The following is a 20,601-nucleotide window of genomic DNA, read 5'->3' as shown; positions in this document are numbered from 1 at the left end:
CTGAATTTGTCCTATTGTTTCACTTCTATATGTTAATGACTAATATTAAATAAATGTAATTTATTATAATATTAACACACATTAACAAGTTATTACAAAATATATTCACGTTTTTCATCTGTTTATATTGGCAAAAAGCCACGCTGGCAGGTGGTTTATGGCAATTATACCATGCCTATCTCATGCCTTATTGCTTAAATATAATATACAGCTCAGAAAAACATAGGGAACACGTATTCATCACAGTATAACACAGTCAATTAACCTTCAGGGATATCAACCTGTCCAGTTAGGAAGCACAACTGATTTAGAATCAATGACACCTGGTTTGGTGGAAATGACAACAGGTGACAACAGGGGCACTGGAGAGGAAAAAGCAAGACAACCCCCAAAAAGGGAATGCTTTTGCAGTTGGTGGCCACAGACAATTGTCCTCTCCGTATCCTCCCTGACTGTTTCTCTAGTTTTGCGTTTTTGCTAGTGTCCTTGTCACTACTGCTAGCATGAGGCGATACCTGCAGCCCATTCAGGTTGCACAGGTAGTCCAGCTACTCCAGGATGGCACATCCATACATGCTGTCGCAAGAAGGTTTGCTATGTCTCCCAGTACAATCTCAAGAGCATGGAGGAGATACCAGGAGACGGGCCATTACACAAGGAGAGCTGGACAGGGCTGATAAAGGGCATCAACTCAGCAGCAGGAGCAGTATCTGTTCCTTTGTGCGAGGAGGAACAGAAGGAGCACTGCCAGAGCCCTACAAAATGACCTCCAGTGGGCTACTGGTGTTCATGTTTCTGACAGAACTGTCACAAACAGACTCCATGAGGGTGGCATGTGGGCCTGACCTCGATTGTCAGTTGCCAGGAACACCAGAATTGGCAGGTCCGCCATTGGCACCCTATTCTCTTCACAGATGAGAGCAGGTTCACATTGAGCACATGACAGATAAGAAAAAGTCTGGCTCCATGGGGAACGTTATGCATATCCTTGGGGGGACGCACAGACCCTTGATGCCATTGGCTGGCCCTCACGTTCCCCAGACCTCAATCCAATTGAGAACTTCTGGGACGTTAAGTATCAGTGCATCCACCGCCGCTCATTGATGGCCTGATCCAGGTCTGCTATGAGATCCCCAGGACAACATCCGCCTTCTCATCAGGAGTGCCCAGACGTTTGTCGGGAATGCATACAGCCACGTGGGGGTCATATACACACTACTGAGTTATATTACGAGTTGCTGTGAAGAAAGTCACACATGTCGGAACAGCGTGTGATTTCAATTGTTTACTTTGATTTTCGGTACAAGTTTGAATCCAGCCCTGAATCGGTTGTGCCGTTGTTACGTGATTTTGTACTCAACGAATTACACAATGTATAATATTATTTTAATGTATAATATTATTTTATGATTATTATTATTATTATGTATATTATTACACAAAATAATGTATAATAATATATTATTTTGGAGAAGTGTATATACATTTATTAAGTACCTCGATTTGTCCAATCAAACTTAAAACAACATGTCTTGAAGTCTTCTACGCAATACTTGGAAAGTACTAGTGAAAAGCAACCGACAGTTATTCTTTGGCGTTCCTGCGGGTGGCACTGCGGTAATTCTCATCAGAATTGTCCTGACTGGTGGCTCCGTCCATTCCACTCCGCTTGTTCTGTTGTGTTATGAAAACACACTACAGCTCGTGACCTAGAAAGACGTACCGGACTAACTGTGTAGGAAAGAAAATATCCATCAGTTGTATGAAGCCCTATCATCTTTCCCTGGCTTTAATTGCCGCAACACTGTGGCTTTGTGAAAGCTACACTCTCAGGAACTCTGTATCTTGGGCTGACGCCTCCAACGACGTCGTAGTGGGGGGAGAGTTAGACGCCGTGTCCGAGGAGGTCGCCCCGGCTCTGTTAGAGGACAACAGCGGGCTGTGGAAACAGGCCTACCCCTCCTCGGTGTTAGGGAATGGCGTAGATAAAAACAAAGAAACCGTCAAATCCAAAATCGAGGATGCAACCATCGTGTCCTCTGCATCCAGGGTGTTCTCCTATCGGATGGAGGATGTGAAAGCGCCCGCCAGTCCCCCATCACCTCCCCCACATCAGCAAACGGCGAGAACAGCCAGATACATGTCCCATTACAGCGACTGGGGACATCTCGCCACGATCTCCACTCAAGACAAGGTACCTTAAGCTGGTAGACCTTACTGAACGTGCCCTCGACCGCTGGGTTGCTACTGATCTATGACACACATCGTAACTCAGATAAGTGCGTATGCCTTGTTTTTTTACTACAGGCAAGGACATACAGGTGTAGCCCGTGTGTTAGAATCAGAACCAGCTTTATTCGCAAAGTTCATTTCAGCATATATTAAGAATTGATGCTGCTAATGGTAGATGACCGTAGCCTACAAAGAGTAAATTTCATACAATTCCTTTACATTTCCAGGTGGAGCGATCGCTATCTAGATGCAGGGAGATGGGCAGAGTTGGGGGAGAATTGAAGCTCTGCTGTTTAATTAAGAGGTGGGCCTGTGTCTGTATACAGTAGTGTGAACAGTATTAAAAAATAAAACCTGTTTGTGTCCACAGATAAAGGGCCTGCCGTTTGGGAATGTCCTCTCCGTCAGTGATGGCCCGATGGACAACAGCACAGGAGTCCTCTATTTCTACGTTACTCCGAAGGACAACATGGTAGCAGACCTGAGAAGCTTCCCGTTCGCCTCACTCACGTTCTCCGAGGCTGAAGGGGACTTCTGCAGGTAAGGACTGGCAGTGGAACCCGGCTTTTTGCACTATGCGCTTTACTTAATACTTGTATATTTCATGCCTTCTTCTGTTGACACTTCTGGTCAGATGCAAACTGATACTGTACTCGGCAGTTCATCTCTGTGCGTGTGTGTGTGTGTGCCCGTGTGTGTTGTGGTTAAACCGGCGCTCTGTACCCAGGCAGCTGGTGTATGACCCAGGGGACCTCCGCTGTGCCAGGCTGACATTGACTGGCAAGATGGTGGATGTGGGGCCGGAGGAGGTGGAGTTTGCCCGGCGGGCCATGTTCTCCAGGTGTGTGGCGTTAATGACTGGTCCTCCGTGGGACGTGTTCTGTCTGTCTTTCCAGACGTGACAAACTAAGTCGTGCGACAACGCGTGAATGTGGTTAGTCTGTAACATCAGCTCTTCTGTCCTCTCCCTCCAGACACCCCGCAATGAGGAAATGGCCAGTTGAGCACAAGTGGTTCTTCATGAAGCTGGAGCTCACACAGGTCTGGCTGCAGGATTGGGTTGGACGGGTGTCTCTCATCTCCCTTGAAGACTACTTCAAAGCCACGCCTTACTGAGACAGAGGAGAATCTTGTGCCGTGCGTAAACAGGACGGCATGTTGTCTTCTCTGGGTGGTGCAGAATGTCCTCAGACCACGTAAACATCTGACAGCTTCTGAAAGCTGATGTTCTGGACTTTTTATTTTTTTAGAGGAATAAGACACCAAAATCGAAGGCTCTAAGTTCCAAACTATTTTAAAGAGAAAGTGTTCAATTCTAGGTCTTTTCTAGAAGGTTTTACCTAGAACATGCAGAGGCCAAACAATCGCAAGACGTTGCCCCTGTATAACAATCAGTTTGCACTAACTGCTAAACATATTTTAGCTGCTCAAGGGAAAGCTATTAAAGAAAGTGAATGTATAGCTAGTAAGATGTTGGCACCATATGAGCTGTGATGTTATGATTTTTGTTGATGTTATGATTTTAGTTGACTACTGAATGATTTATTTTGTTTGCAGATGTTGTTTATCAAATGCTATCACCTTTTGCATAATCTAACGTCGTAAAGCGAGATGACGACTAATCAAAGGAGGCGCAGGGCTGGTTGACACAGATGGACTCTGGTTTGAAGTGTTCTTGAGTGCTGCTTACTAACAACTCACATTTCTTTAGTTTGCTCTGATGCTGTTTGAGTCAGAAGGAGATTTCAAAATGGTTGGTGTTATTGTTGTATAATCTAAAGATGTTATAGATTGTATGAATACTGTGGACACACTATGCTTGAAACATAATACAAAAGATTTGGTCAAATAATGAGTTCACTATTAATTTTATGTTGACTTTTTCCAGCTGCTGTTCAGTTTGAACACAAGGTGGCGCAGTTTACACGTTAAGACAATGCATGACTGGTCATTACAAATGTAGTCCTGAAGTATGTATTGCAAATTTTTTAGAGATATATTGAAGACGTATTTTTTTATTGCGGTTTTGATTCACTCATGAGAGAATCGCGCGTTTAACAAGCTTGAATGATTCCCCAAATTATGCACTGCGCAAGTTTGGGGTGTGTTGACCCTCCGCAACAAATGGCGTATTGAATGGGCGGCGCCTCGTGTATTGACCGACAGTTGGCGACCGTACCGCTTCGTCGTTACGTTTGATTCGGTGAACAAGGACTTTTCCAAGCGGTGAATATATCTGTCAAAACAAATTTGGCGTTCTTCAACAGTTTACTGGAGGGTAAGTGCGCCAACCATCGTTCTTATGGGGTGAACAGTCCTTTACGTCGATATCAAGGGGCTAACAAGCTACAGTAGCTAAAGTTTAGCTCATAATTTCCTGTTAAAGAATCAAAAACCTTTTGTTTTCTGTACGGTACAACTACTGTGCAGTCTGGGATACTAGCTACACTAAATGGCTACAGTAAATATACGGCATAGTTATAACCAGCTCAGAGTGTTCATGTCTCTGATCAGACAGGTAGTTAGTCTGTAGCAGGCAATAAAATAACTAAGGCCAATCTCTTAATACCTATTTTAAAAGTTATTTTTCGATGGCACGTTAGTCAACTAATGCCCACATCGTGGGCTGGTTCCCAACAGACTAACCTCCAATAGAGGCTCCATATAAATTCGTCAGTTAACGTGGGCTACATACTTGTTTTACTAGTGTCAATGTTTGCATTGGGAAATCAAAATACTGTATATCTATCAATGTAGATGTGCCTGTTAGTCTGAATCAAAACAATTAATTACGTTGCTCTCCTGTTATCCACAGAATCACAAGTGTGCAAGTTCAAGGAGGCGTCAACACGTCGGTTCAGTTCCTCCATCGTTATCTGTTCGTGTAGTGAGTGGAGCGAAATAGTCGCACCGCCCAGCCATGCTCGCATCACCGGGGGAGTGTAGAACGCGCAGAAGCCTCGGACTAAGAACGACTGCCTCGTGACTGACAACCCAGAGGGTGGAAGAGCGAGATCAACAGTCACGTACTTAGACCGTACTGAGTGTGGACTCGTAACAATACACGGTACAGAGGAGGGAGACGTCCATCCACAGGTCTAGCTAGCTAATCTGTTTTTCTTCTAACATCCGTTCCTTCAACCAGTCCCTAGGCGAGGTGAGCTGCCGCACGCACGCGCTTCCGCCCGGACTGACTACTCGGAATTAGAGAGAGGCACGGCAGCTCCCGGGTCCCCACGCTTCGTGGAGAGAATCGCTGAAATGAGATGAGGCTCAGAAATGGAACGGTTGCCACCGCAATCATATTCTTCACGTCGTTTCTCAGCTTGTCCTGGTACACAGCCTGGCAGAATGGTAAAGGTAAGCAAGAACATGGCTGTTAGCTTACCAGTTGGAAGGGTCCACCGCTCCGCTACAGCAATTCAAGAACCGACAGCTGGAAAACCTAGCTACCTATTTAACAGCTGTTTGTTGTCACGGGTTTAAGGAAAGCAGGATGACAGTAGTTAGCTAGCAGCACCTTTTCTATACAGACATAGAGCAACAGAAACACTGTCTAATATGAACAGGCTTCATGGGAGGCTTCCTCATAACCTGGACATAAGCAGGATATTGACACAGATAGCTACAGAACAGTGTTTTCTCTGTCGTGTAAACCTTGTCTCAAGCAGTCACGCAAACCCTGTTAGTCAACACAGCCACTATTCCAAGTTGGTGTGATTGTACCTGGGTTGTCCAAAGAAAAACCCAACTTCACTTTGTCCATGCTTTGTTATAGACCTAATTTATAAGGTATCACATTTTAGTTTGACATTGTTCTACACACAATAGACAAATACAGTAGACAGTAGGACAAAGCAAAAACACATGTTGGTGTGCCTCTGCTCGCCTTAGAGTCATTGATTTGGGCAGTTTCTCCCATGTTTCCTTGTAGATGCTCTCAATCTCAGATTGGATGGGGAGTGTCAGTGAACTGTGATCTTCAGGTCTCCCCACAGATATCCAATGGAGTTCCAGCCCAGGCTTTGGCTGGGCCACTCAAGGTCATTAACAGATTTTTCTTGAAGCCAGCTGTTGGCTGTTTCAGTTTGTTGTCATTTCAGTTTGTTGTCATTCTGAAAGCAAGAATCCTGCGTCAGTCTGAGGGTCCTGTAGCCTAAATCAGGTTTTCTTCACGGTTGTATTTTGCGTAGTTCATCAGTTCATCCTTCCCTAAATCTTGACCAGAGCTTGGTTCATGGGTCCTCCAAGTCCCTGGCGCTGAGACAAATCTCCAGGTAAGGTAGTCCCACCAGCTTGCTTTGCTGTAGGGATGGTAACAGTCAGGGGATGAGCAGGTCCTATTTTTTGACAGACGCACTTGTGGATTTCAGCTTGTTCATAGTCCTATGACAAAATGACTGAACTCTTATGTACCTGAGATGTTTTCAATACATTTGCACACATTTCTTAAAATTCGTTTTACAACAGTGTTTTGAAGTCCATCTCTCATTAAATGCAAATTAATCCATTATGTTTACAGGCAGCTGTATTTCCCTCTCCAGTGGCGATGAATGTTAGTGTTGTTATTTAGCTTTGGTTGTCCGGTCAGGTAGGTTGAGACGCTCACCATTCTAACAGGCTACTGAACAAACAGGTTTACTTCTCTGTTGAAGTGGTCCTATTTCTTCTCACCAATAAAAAGAAAACGATTACATTTGTTCAGCTTGTTTCATGCTGATTTTATGTTTTTTTCAAATCACAAACTGCAAGTCTACAACAAATACATAAAAAATTCTCAAAGTTTGCAGCTGGTCCTATCTGACATCTCTGTTGCGTAAACTAAGTTTGCTGATTATTATCAGATCTTTTAGGTTGCAGTATCAGCTTGGGGTTTTTTATGTTTGAGATTGATCACAGTGAACATTCCACCACATTAATTATGTTTGTATCACAAATGGCCCGCAATGCTCTGCCAAACGACAGCCACTGCGTTTTGAGTGCAACCCACCCAGCTAGCAGAGTTGAGTACACAATCGATACTCTCTTGCTCCTGTGTTTTGACAGACCATCGCTCAGCAGTCAGTTGCTGAGTTTGACCGTCTAGTTATTGATTAGACAGTTTTTACGCACCACAGCTGATGTCATATTAAAGTGTGCTGTGTGCCTCACTAATATGCCTAATTTGATGATGCCGTGGTACCAGCATTGTGGCCTCTGTCTCTGGCTGTGGTCTTTGTCTTGGTCTCCTTTCTCTCCCTAGTCTTGTCTATTTTGCTGATTTTTTAATCCCTCTTCATCAAGGTCTGTCTCATCTCAAGGCCTCTCCTCTTAGTGTCTTTTTTAATTCTACTTGGCCTCAGGCCAGTGGGTCCCTGTGAAGTGCCGTGTCTGGACCCTTGGTGGTAGTGGTCCCACTGGGTCTCGCCAGGTGCTTTGAGGCTCATGTTCCTTGGACTGTGTCGTGTACCGCTTCGTTCATTTATTTAAAATGTAAGCAATTTGGTGATCATTCATTTTTTGTGTGTGTGTGTTGCATTGCAAAAGTTGTTTCTCTGCTGGGTGTTATTGTGTAATCTTTCCTGTCTGGGTGTTGCACACTGAGTCTTGTCAAGTGATTCTGAATAAGGGCTCTGAATCAAAGCTGCTCGTTGGCGTTCTGCTTGGGCACTTCTCTGAATATAGATCTCCAACAGCCGTATATTCCTCAGCTGTGTGATGAACTAGAATTTCAAGAGACCCTGTCAGTATTTAGCCATTCATATTCTTTATCAAGAGGCCAGACGTTTGTTTATCACACTCATATTTTGTAGAAAAAGACCATGCTTCTTTATCAGACTCCTACTGTGCCTACTGATGAATGTGACCCCCAAAGTTGGGGGAGAGGAGAGGGAGAGAGAAGGGAGATAGCTGAGAGGCAGGAGAAAAAGGTGGGAGAGTCTCTTCCCTTCTCTTCATCTGTGGGTATGTTTCTCCTCTGAGTGCTGCTCCATTGTTACTTGCCAATTCACTGTGAACACAATGGTCCAAAAATAGAGAAAGACGTCATTATGGCCAACATGCTACTGACTGTGATAAGACAGGAATTCTTCTGCTGCTTAGAGGGACAGTGCTAGAGGTGTGTGTGTGTGTGTGTGTTTGGTGGTATATTTCTTGGTGGTATATTTTCTTATATTGAGCGAGAGAGACTCTTGCCAGATGCTTGCAAGTGGCCCAAAGAGAGAGGAACTCAAGAAAGACTGTCTGAGAGAGAGGCCACAGGGGAGTAGGGGGGGGGGAGAGAGCGAGAGATGCCTCGAGGGAGGGATGGTGGGAGGCATGCAGGGAGAGGGGGAGGCAGGGTGAGAGCTGACAAAAGCCTTGGCCCTGAATTGCTGGTGAAGTGGTTGTCTTGCATTTCAGGATGAGACATGAACCCTGTTTGGTGGAGATGTCGTCCTACCTCATGTCCTCTAGATTAACAGGATCAGTCGTGCACAGTCTCCATGTTAGCCGGAAGTAACACAACTTTCCCCTTCCCAAGCTGTATGTGTGTTTGTGCGAGTGCTTACACACTACTTCTTATTCATCCCATATCCGTCTCTGCATTCTGCTCCATTCCCACATTCTAACTCCTGATCAGGGAGAAAAATGGCCCCGTTGTCGGAGACTTACGGTTGAAACGCTGTAGTCTGACTGACCTGTCAACATGGTTCCTATTGTTGGGTCACACTTTCTGTCTCGCTCACGCTGTCTCACTCGTGCTGCCTCTCAGTTTCAATTTCCAAAGCTTTATTGGCACGACAACAGCAACACATACACAATACAATAAAAAAAGTATTATTAGGCCTTCAGCTGGCTGTCCCTGAGGATATGGCTGGTGGTCATATGTTTGGCTGCTAAAAGTGCACATTTAGATTTTTCTCCTAATAAGTATAGCGTTTTTCCCCTTTATTTCTAATGCATTTTGGGGAATATGTTGTCTCTAATTTCTTTATATTGGTCACAATGTAATAAAAAGTGCAGCTCTGTCTCCACCTCACCTCATCTGTCTCTCACTCTTGCTGTCTCTCTCTCTCGCACGCTGTCTCTGTGTTTGTGTCTGGGTGTGGTGATGCCAATTACAGTAATTTTAGGATGCTATGGAAGGAGGTTTGAGGGGAGCATTGTAGAAGGAGCAGGTTGAGTTGGTAGGAGACCTGAGGAGCACGTGTAGAAGGATCAGGTTGAGATGGAAGGAGACCTGAGGAGCATGTGTAAAATGGTTAGGACTGTTTTAAACACCATGGAAACAAGGCAACAGACTCACAAACCGTTACCAAATGTTGTCATGGATACAAAGGCCTACACATAGCAGTGAAGACATGAGACTGGGAGCCAATCAGAGAATGGGCTGCAGTTAAACTACTGTTTAATGTCGGCACTGTAACCAAAATGTTTACTGGTTCCAATCCCAGAGCCAAAGAAATGACACATTTTTATTCTGCCCTTAAGCAAGGCACTTACACCATAATTGCTCCTGTCGCTCATGATAAGAGCATTTGCAAAATTACTAAAATGGAATGCGAGAGCAGCCTGCAGAGAATTGGAGTGAGGATTAGTGGGAAATGAAAGTGGGAAGGGAAAACTGTCAAGCCTGAAAAGCCTCGGCTGAAAATTCATGCTTGCAGTGGTGATATTTGTTAGCTGACAGTGGTTTCCAACCTTTTTCAGTTACTGTACCACCAATAGAATATTGCTCTGCTCAGAGTACCCATGAGTACCCCTGGTTAGGAACTATTGACCTAAGACACCTACAGGCAAACAGTATGTGGCCTTTTGATTGTAAATTTACATGAGACCAAATAGGTTGAGCTTTGTTTCAGTGGTCAAGGGCAGCCTTGCTGGGTAGTGAAAATGCTGCTATTTTTTACTGGGAAGCACTGATAACAATGTTTGGTCATCTTTCTGACTGTCACAAAAATCAGCACAATGAATTGAATAACTATAGACAATATGATGATAAAATAAATTTGCATTCTCTTTCTGTCCTTTTACATTCAGTGCCTGTATGTAAACTTACCAACACTAAGTGTAATTTTACATTCCGTTTTAGAATTGGGGTTACTTTAAAGTTTAGGCATTACAGGTTAGGTTTAGGCATGGGGATAGGAAACACATTTCTGGATTTCCCTCATCGTCTAGGAAAAGAGGTGTCTGTTGTGTGTGTGTGTGTGTGTGTGTGTGTGTGTGTGTGTGTGTGTGTGTTTCTATCCTCATTGGAACATGGTCCTGACAGCACACCAACACCAGTGGGACCTATGTCCTCATTGGAACATGGTCCTGACAGCACACCAACACCAGTAGGACCTATGTCCTCATTGGAACATGGTCCTGACAGCACACCAACACCAGTGGGACCTATGTCCTCATTGGAACATGGTCCTGACAGCACACCAACACCAGTGGGACCTATGTCCTCATTGGACCCTAAATCCAGGTCATCCCTACCAATCATCAGGAAATGGCTAACTGGCATTATTTTTTTGAAAAGTGTCCCTATGGGGGTGAATTTCAGACAAAATCAGTGTGACTTTTTTGAGCCGGAAGGCAAAGCTCTCAATATACCGGTCAATATTTCTTCCTACCCTCACCTATGGTCATGAAGGCTGGGTCATGACCGAAAGAACAACATCGCGAGTATAAGTGGCTGAAATGGGTTTCCTCAGAAGGGTGGATGGCTTCTCCCTTAGGGATAGGGTGAGAAGCTCAGCCATCCGTGAGGAACTCGGAGTAGAGCCGCTGCTCCTTTGCATCGAAAGGAGCCAGTTGAGGTGGTTCGGGCATCTGGTAAGGATACCCCCAGGACGTCTCCCTAGGGAGGTGTTCCAGGCACGTCCAGCTGGGAGGAGACCTCGGTGTAGGCCCAGGACTAGGTGGAGAGATTATATTTCGACACTGGCCTGGGAACACCTCGGGATCCCCCAGTCAGAGCTGGCAAATGTGGCTCGGGAAAGGGAAGTTTGGGGTCCCCTGCTGGAGCTGCTGCCCCCGCGACCCGATACCGGATAAGCGGATGAAGATGAGATGAATATAGGCTACAGTAAACCTTTAGGCCTATCATTTCTTATTTTCCACAGGTATCTGTGTAATTTAGGCAGAAGGCTATATGTGAATATGGTTTAATATTCAACAGTACTACCCAAATGACCAAAATGAGTGGCTACTTAAAAAAAAATGATCAGGTCTGAAAATCAACAAAGGGAATCTGTATAGATGCATCTGACATTTTGCCAGACCAATCATAATCCACATTACCCATAGCCCTTGATTAAGGACAAAGGCAATGTATTTACATTTTGTATCCATCCTTAATCATCCCGAGTAATATACATGTCAAATTACATCTCTAGCATCTTCCTAGTCACTGTACCATCCCAAAATATGGTATCATGTTCTTACTGCCATTCATAACTCATTAAATTGGCTACTTTTCTCACCTATGACCCTCACTGAAGCCACTTCCTGTTATCATAGGAAACTAATTAAACATACCATCTTTAGGGAATACATAAATGTATTCCTGAATGCCAAGTCATTGTTTTAAAGACTGATTGATATACACAGGGGTGAAAACAGCGTTTTTTGACCGATTGCAGGGAGTGAACACTGGGCGGAAAATTCAGAAATCTGGAGATTCTGAAAATTTAATTTCCATGGTATTTCAAAGAATACAGGCATTTCCCATGCATATACAGACTACATTGTATATGCATACTTTTCAAACCAATACTGGAATCATATTTGACTCGCGGTTCTATACTGTGCTCGGATATGACCGAAGTTCCACATGTACGATATACTGACTTTACATTCAGATTGTTAAATAGAAGTAGACCTATTTAGGCAATTTAATGGAGATGCGCCAAGAACCCATGAAATCCCCATCCATAGGCCTATCATAATGTTCTTTGGTTTAAAAAATATAAATCTGCAGTCCAGGACCATTATTGTCTGGTCATGTTTTTAGTTGTATTTATTTATTTTAGCCTATCTCTTTGTTATTAATATCCACTTGTGTCAGTTTTGCAATGATTCATCATGCCAGAGAACAATTCCACTTCTCCGGAGTCCAGTGGTGGTGTGCTTTGCACCACTCCAGCCAAAGCTTGGCCTTGCTCATGTTCATGTGAGGCTAGCGTACAGCTGCCATTTCATGAAGCTCCCAACGTGAAGCTTGGGGCTGATGTTGCTTCCTGAGGCAGTTTGATACTCTGTGGTGAGTGATCCACAGATGATAGGCGACCCAGCTCTGTGAGTTTCGTGGTCTACCACTTTGTGGCTGGGATGTTGGCGCTCCTAGATGCATCCAGTTCCCAATCAGGTCACTTACAGTTGCCAGGGGACATCTAGTAGGGCAAAATACTGTAACAGCCATTTACTTACCACAATGGTGTGCAGAAGCGCCTACTACTGTAGCGTACAACACCAGAAATGATTTAGGCTGTTGTGGAGGCAAAAGGTGGTCGTACCCAATACTGGACAATACTAGGTCGTACATTGTAGATTAGCCTATACAAGTATCTTTATGCAGTCTACATTATGGAAGTTATTTTGTGCATACATACGTCTGCACAATGTATTCTGATCATGACATGCAGTCCTCAGATTTACTGGGTTAATAGGTTTGGCTGGCTACAACAGTTATGACATATGCGGTCCCCATTAGGACCAACCCCTCCCCCAACACTCTGACGTTCTGCAGCCTCGTGCGTGTATTAGGCGGGAGGCACGATCTCACATTCCTGTCCCCTCACTCTAGTTGTGGGTAGTTTCCCTGGCAGGTCGTTCTTTGGCTTTGACCATTTATGGAAACTTGTTAAGTTAAATTATTTTTTATTAGTTAGCTAGCTGTAACAGTCATCACATATAGGATTGCTAACTTAGTGGCTGACGTTAACAATTTGGTTAATACTACGTTTTAGTTATCTGCATGGATGCTAGCTAGTGTTGCACAGTAGTAGCTAGCTTGTCACATTAAGTCAAAAAACTTGCAAAATCTTCAAAACGACTGGAGTAATGTGCTTATGTATGTTTAAAGTGATTTTGCTAAATGGGTGTATTGTGTAATATTTTGTTTTTGCTTTAGTTAGCTAGCTATCTACTGTATTGTATATTATCATTTGAAAAGCAAGCTAATTATGTTAGCAAGATTGTGGCCATTTGCACGTTCCCATGTGCCTGGGCGCCCATGTTTTGTTACTGTAATGGTACCATGTTATATGTCTCGGCTATCTAGTTAAATCTTTGATCTGTTTAGTAATGTGCTAAAAAAAAGTAATATAAGTGACGCTACACCATAAAACCATTTTGACACTGTAATTTGACCAACCTACCTAAAAGTAGCATAATGCGTTAATAGTATTTGTTTTAATAAATCTATAAATCTACTGTACTGCACATACTGGTCATATAATAAGAATATCATCAAAAAGTTGATTTATTTCAATTCCATTCAAAAAGGGAAACTTGTATAATGAGTACATTCATTCCACACAGACTGATATATTTCAAGTGTTTATTTCTTTTAATTTTGACGATTATAACTGACAACTAATGAAAACCCCAAATTCAGTATCTCAGAAAATTTGAATATTGTGAAAAGGTTCAATATTGAAGACACCTGGTGCCACACTCTAATCAGCTAATTAACTCTAAACACCTGCAAAGGCCTTTAAATGGTCTCTCAGTCTAGTTCTGTAGGCCACATAATCATGGGGAAGTCTGCTGACTTGACAGCTGTCCAAAAGGCGACCATTGACACCTTGCACAAGGAGGGCAAGACACAAAAGGTCATTGCTAAAGAGGCTGGCTGTTCACAGAGCTGTGTCCAAGCTCATTAATATAGAGGTGAAGGGAAGGAAAAGATATGGTAGAAAAAAGTGTACAAGCAATAGGGATAACCGCACCCTGGAGAGGATTGTGAAACAAAACCCATTCTAAAATGTGGGGGAGATTCACAAAGAGTGGACTGCAGCAATTTTATTTTCCAACAGGACTTGGCACCTGCACACAGTGCCAAAGCTACCAGTACCTGGTTTAAGGACCATGGTATCCCTGTTCTTAATTGGTCAGCAAACTCGCCTGACCTTAACCCTATAGAAAATCTATGGGGTATTGTGAAGAGGAAGATGCAATACACCAGACCCAACAATTCAGAAGAGCTGAAGGCCACTATCAGAGCAACCTGGGCTCTCATAACACTTGAGCAGTGCCACAGACTGATCGACTCCATGCCACGCAGCATTGCTGCAGTAATTCAGGCAAAAGGAGCCCCAACTAAGTATTGAGTGCTGTACATGCTCATACTTTTCATGTTCATACTATTCAGTTGGCCAACATTTCTAAAAATCATTTTTTTGTATTGGTCTTAAGTAATATTCAAATTTTCTGAGAAACTGAATTTGGGATTTTCATTAGTTGTCAGTTACAATCATCACAATTAAAAGAAATAAAAATGTTATCAAATATATCAGTCTGTATGTAATGAATGAATATAATATACAAGTTAACATTTTTGAATGGAATTACTGAAATAAATCAACTTTTTGATGATATTCTAATTATGACCAGCTCCTGTATTAGCAATACAATACACTCGTTATTGGTCCCTGTTGTATTCATGACTCACTGTGAGTTCTGGTAAATGTGCTTTAGAATGTTTATGTTGCAATATATTCAAACTGGTGGCGATTACACTATTTTGTAGACATGCGGAAAAACCAAGGTGGATGTTCACCCAGAGGTAATATATCCAGCCCAAACTTGTTAGGACACACTGTCTTTAATGTACATGATACCCTAACAGTGAATTTAAAAACACGATAATTTCACCCCTACGTTATTATTGGGCCACCATTGAGAATTGAATTCAATTATAATGATCAGATTTTTGAAAATCAGTCAGGGTTTGATTTTTATTGTGAGAATCGACCCCTGAGTAGCAGGGGGGATGTGACAGTAATACAGTCACCACAACTGCACAATGACCCTCATCATTTTGGGTTGGGTCCCAGAAATCTGTTTGCAACAATTTTCCCTACTCTTTTTCAGGTGACATATACATTACACTATGCAACATTACTGTTGTCAGTGTGTTGTATCCTAAATGAGCAATTCTTTATTTTGTCCTAAAAGGACCCTCAAGGCCAAAGAATGCACTACCAGCCAGTGATGCTGATGATACTCTAATCCCGCATTTCCATTGGTGCCAAATACTGGTGTTTTACCCTAAAGTCCAGATTTCCACTGACACAGCCAGGGCCGAGTAGCCCGGCTCTCACTTGGTCTTTAGGACTTCGGGCGGAGTTTGCGGATTGACACCTTACGTGGTGTGAAAACGCGGCATGTTGTTTTATTCGAATGGCAATGTGTATTGTTTGCTTTTGGCTTCTCGTAATGGTTTTCATCTGATCTAACAAACAGACTCCTGATATAATAAAGAAAATGAAGCAACAGTACAGGGAAGCAAAGACTGAGAACGTAAAGAGTTGGAACGACTGAAGGTCTTATGATGCCATTGACTTAATAGAAAAACGTCTTGCTGAGACTGAGAACCTATAACAACACAAAATTACCTCAGAATTCTCCCAGATCTTTCTATTGAAGGTAGTTTTGCCAAAATACTTAATACTAAATTAAACAATGGGAACATTGGTTTAATTGCAGTGTCACAAGTGTAGGTGAAGGAGCCGGTTGCTGGAGTTTTAGGAAGAAATTAGTTTTATTACTTAAGTCAATTAATCAATCAAATGTATTTATAAAGGCCTTTTTACATCAGCAGTTGTCACAAAGTGCTTTTACAAAAACTGTGCCCCCCCCCCCTTAAATCCGTGGTACCAAAAGTATAGTGGAAACCGAAAAGTCTGGAGCCAACATTTGCATAAATCTCCATTGTAGCCCTGCTACCAGGATTAAGCACCAGTGGAAACACAACATCATTAATGTCTTTTCACAGCTTTTTGCTTTATTCTGACATACCAAAGGAGGAAGGAAGCAGTATATCAATGAGCTATAGGGGTACCAACAAATTTGAGCACGTCTGTATTAGAGGTAGACCGATTATGAATTTACAACGCCAGCACAGATCATTGGGAGAACAAAAAAGCTGATTACAATTAATCGTCCGATTATCATGTTCATTTGTCATTATAAAAAACAATAATGACAGTTTCAACAATACTGAATTACATTTTTTAATGTTATTTAATATGAACATTGATTCAGCCTGAACAAAATATGAGAAGAGCTTGGAGCAGAAAGTATAAGTTATAATTAAATGTGTTTTTTTTAATCAACTTGATAGAAGTAATAACGCAAATAGAAAGTAAATGCAAACAATTGTTTTCCAAAGCTTTTTTACTTTTCTGTTTGAAAGGTGCTATTCCAAACTGGAAAGTATGTTTTAATGTAATTTGAGTAAGAAGGAATATGGTAAGACCTATTAACTGTTTTTATTTAGGTTTGTCACATACAAAGCGGAGAAAATGGAACTGTGATGAAATCCAGGCGATGGAAAAGAAGCTGATCCATTGAATCAAATCTGGCAAATCCTGGGAAAATCAGTGTGTTGCATGCATTGAGGCATTTCCTGATGCACTTCGAGAGAGAAGTTGGGAAGCCATTAAGTTGTATGTAAAAAATACATATTGTAGACGGTGTTTTAAATGGTAATAACCCACAACCAATGTGTTATGACTGGACTGCCCAGATCATTCCAGTTGTAATTTTTTTTAAACAAAGTAGTTACTGAAACTTATAGCAAAAGTTTGGTTAAGCAGTGAGAAAACAACCTATTTGGCCCCTCTTTACTTTACTGTGCAATGTCCAAATTATCTGTTTATTCTGGTGCCTAGCAAAATAAAGTTGGATCAGTATAGATCTTGTTTGTAGACCCTTTAGAAAGTGCTGTACCTGTAAGGCACCTATTAGTAAGGTCTCCTCATGATGTAGCAAAAGTGTGTGTGTGTGTGTGTGTGTGTGTGTGTGTAATCTCTGAGAGTGATTTAACTGTGCGCTGCTGCAGTTCTTTGAATAGCTTTTAGCTCAACCTCTGATGAGATGGAGATGTTTAATTTCCATCACTGAAGGTGAGCGACCTGGTTCTCCATAATGCTAGTCTGTGATTGATCTGCTAGATGCACTTCTGGCTGGATGGAATGAGGTCACCTCCGAGTTAGAAACACATTAAATGGACTAGGGAAGGTAGAATGCTAGTGCTTCTAAAACAGGTGAAAGAGTGATAATGATTACTCAGTCCACATGATAACCTGGGCAAAGCAGATTATTTCCAAGGAATGTGTAAATGATCACAACTGTGGTAACTGGCAGATTGCATGTTAGGCAATAGTTACTGAATTTATATGACACACTTTGGACACGCTCCAACAATTCTACCAGTCCAGAGATATTTTTAAAATACTGCTCTGGAGCTTTAGAGGTGAGCTTGCTGCTATTTCTGTCGGCAACAAAGTGTTTTTTCTGCAGAGTCAGAAATATGGGCAGATGTTTGGTCACCTAGCAACCTGCCTAGCAATCTCCCTAGCAACATATCAGTGTTCTGGCAGCAGAGGTCACCGGAAGTTTAACCCTTAGGATGAGTCAACTGGGAGATGTGGTAATAGTCAGGATGTCGGGGATGTGTAACTGTCATATTAACTTGGGGTTTAGTGGCTGAATAACAGTCTTCTCTCAATTCAGTTGAAATTGCTTTATTGGCGAGATGTTATTATTTATACAAGACGGTCAACTTGTACTTGCAATCCTAATTAGGCCTGGCTCTTTTAAAAAGAAAAGATCGGAATATACACCCATCAGCCATAACATTATGACCACTGACAGGTGAAGTTAATAACACTGATAATCTCGTTATCATGGCACCTGTCAGTGGGTGGGATATATTAGGCAGCAAGTGAACATTCTCTCCTCAAAGTTGATGTGTTCGAAGCAGGAAAAATGGGAGGTCATAATGTTATGGCTGGTTGATAATGGAATAAGACAGGTTTGTTGGTCTTTAATAAGCTATCCCAAAAGGATGTAGCCTGTTCTTATCTAGGTCTTTAAAACCTTGAGTAATGGTCTATTTGTGGAAAGGACATACTCTAATTCTTTAATATTTGGGACAAATTACCAGGAAATGCAGCTGTGTCTGAGGACCTGCTGGGTTTTAGTGATTACGGAGCCTTTCCTCTACAGGGAGCCATGTTTTCCAGTGTCTTTCCATCTCACAAGCAAGGCTCATCTGTCTCACGGCCAAAGCTCTGTCCTTCTCGCTGTCAATTTTCACTTCAGTTCACTTTATTGGCAAGAAACATGTACATATTGCTAAAGTACAATCAGTGTTTGAACGAAATATTAATAATAGTTTTTTGGTTCCTTAATAAAGTAAAAAAATGTATATATACGCATATAAATATATATCCGTGGTGCCCGCACCTGGCTCTCCGCGGTGCCCGCACCTGGCTCTCCGCGGTGCCCGCACCCGGCTCTCCGCGGTGCCCGCACCCGGCTCTCCGCGGTGCCCGCACCCGGCTCTCCGCGGTGCCCGCACCCGGCTCTCCGCGGTGCCCGCACCCGGCTCTCCGCGGTGCCCGCACCCGGCTCTCCGCGGTGCCCGCACCCGGCTCTCCGCGGTGCCCGCACCCGGCTCTCCGCGGTGCCCGCACCCGGCTCTCCGCGGTGCCCGCACCCGGCTCTCCATGTTCTCAGAAAGATTCCTAATACCTTTTAATGATCCCTTCAAAAATGTAGAAATGATTGTTTCAGAATGTTTGGTGTGTTTTACATGGTGCTGAGAAGTGCAGATCTGTCTCAGGTTCTATGGTGCAGTGACCACACAACGTTTCTCCTACAGGGAGACAGATTTTAATGTGTCTTCCCTTCTCAATGGCAAGGCTGTGGTCAATGAGCCTGTACTTTCTCAATGTTTTTCTGAAGTTTTTATCAGTCACCACGGTCACGTAGTTTGCCATGGTGTACTGTTGGTTTAGGGCCCGATAGCACTGCAATTTGCTTTGTGCTTGTTTTTCCCCCCCAATGGGTAATGTAGTTTTGTTTTAACTGTTTTGTAATTTGGTTAGTTCTGATTGCTTGTATGTTCTCATCCTGAGGCTTCCATGTGTTAGTAGAACAGATTTGTGAACTAAGCCCCAGGACCAAATGAATAAAGGGATCTTAGAAAACTCTGCATGCAAGGTTTCAATGGGATGTTTGTCCCAATTAGTAAAATTGTGATATGTAAGTGAATGCCACATCTCCCTGTCTCTCTCTCTTGCTGTCCCTCTAGGCTATTTCTTCATGTCTGTCGGTGTCCGTGCTGAAACATCTGTCTTACTTTAAAATGACAGCCAGGAGACACATTGCCGTGGCTGAAAGGCATTGTGGGCCCCTTACAGGAAGACATTAACCACACACACACCAAATTCTGTTTTCACTCTGTAAATAGGCATGATGCACCTAATGAAGCCCTGATGGGCGCTATCACCAAAGGCTCTTGTGTCAAATTGTGATGGCCAAACAAGGTTCCATTAGCGTTATTTTAGCAGCAGGATATTTCAGATTTTTTTATCACAATAAAAGCCCTTTAGTTAACAATCTAGTCTGTAAAAAAAGAACAGACAAGGACAACATTAGAAGGGACATCAAACATCAAATGAAAGACTAGATTGACAAACCAGACTAACTATATTGCCTTATATTTCAATTATGGCTTTTATTTTGAAGAAGGAAATCTGAGTTAGCGCTGCTGGCATAATATCCTGCTGCTACAAGAACAGCAATTAAGGCTTGAATGGCCATCACTACTGTCGAATGTGTTGAACGTATGGAAACGGTGGGTGGAGTTTGACACCACTACCTGATTTTAAACAGGGTGTGGCCTGATACGGGACCATAGTGTGGCCCGGATCACCATAGGCCGCATAATTAATTTTATTAATGTTGAACTAAAAGAAAAAATGTTCCAATGGAATTATTGTTCCAAGCAGGCTTGGAATTTCGTCATTTTAGGGGCAAGGCCATTTGGCCTTCGGTGTCACAAATTGTTTTAGGGTACAGAGGCCATTAAGTGAAATAAGAGGATTTGGAGCTTACAAATAAAAAACTTCATACTTTGAATAATAACTTAGAATAACATGTTTTTTTCCACATAAAAAGTTCAATTATCATTGTTTCATTTCAGAAGATTTAATTGAAGCATTCACTTGACGACATCAACAGGCAACAGTATTGAGTTACGTAATGTTAAGGCTAGCTAGCCAGAAGGCTAACATGACCTCAGTTACACAAAAGGAAACCACGAACAGGGGCGACTGGTCATTAAGATGTCAACAGAAAGAACTGCAACAAATTTATTTTTCTCTCCAAGATTACTTC

The 20,601-nt window shown here is 42.6% G+C and overlaps 2 protein-coding genes across 5 annotated transcripts in view; both read left to right on the top strand.

The window, feature by feature from the left end:
* Positions 1–1,615: 1,615 nt before the first annotated feature.
* creg2 (cellular repressor of E1A-stimulated genes 2) lies at positions 1,616–4,084 on the top strand. Its single transcript, XM_010880553.3, has 4 exons — positions 1,616–2,194; positions 2,603–2,772; positions 2,960–3,073; positions 3,207–4,084. Exons 1-4 carry the CDS (start codon positions 1,763–1,765, stop codon positions 3,346–3,348), a joined length of 858 nt encoding a protein of 285 aa, XP_010878855.1. The 5' UTR covers positions 1,616–1,762; the 3' UTR covers positions 3,349–4,084.
* Positions 4,085–4,369: 285 nt separating this feature from the next.
* mgat4a (alpha-1,3-mannosyl-glycoprotein 4-beta-N-acetylglucosaminyltransferase A) overlaps positions 4,370–20,601 on the top strand; it is a 42,321-nt gene continuing 26,089 nt past the window's right edge. For 3 of the 4 annotated variants that reach the window (XR_004574578.1, XR_004574577.1, XM_013137792.4), the window contains exons 1-3: positions 4,370–4,510; positions 5,048–5,299; positions 5,378–5,592. Coding sequence is in view for 2 of the 4 variants with exons in the window: in XM_013137792.4 (XP_012993246.1) it covers positions 5,499–5,592 (94 nt within the window). In the remaining 2 variants the exon portion in view is untranslated. Of the gene's footprint in view, positions 4,511–5,047; positions 5,593–20,601 lie in introns of all 4 variants that reach the window. The other variant, XM_034286732.1, reaches the window with a different exon arrangement.

The sequence above is a fragment of the Esox lucius genome, chromosome 16 (assembly GCF_011004845.1).
Source record: "Esox lucius isolate fEsoLuc1 chromosome 16, fEsoLuc1.pri, whole genome shotgun sequence".
NCBI classification, from domain to species: domain Eukaryota; kingdom Metazoa; phylum Chordata; class Actinopteri; order Esociformes; family Esocidae; genus Esox; species Esox lucius.
This window is presented reverse-complemented; position numbering and strand designations above follow the sequence as displayed.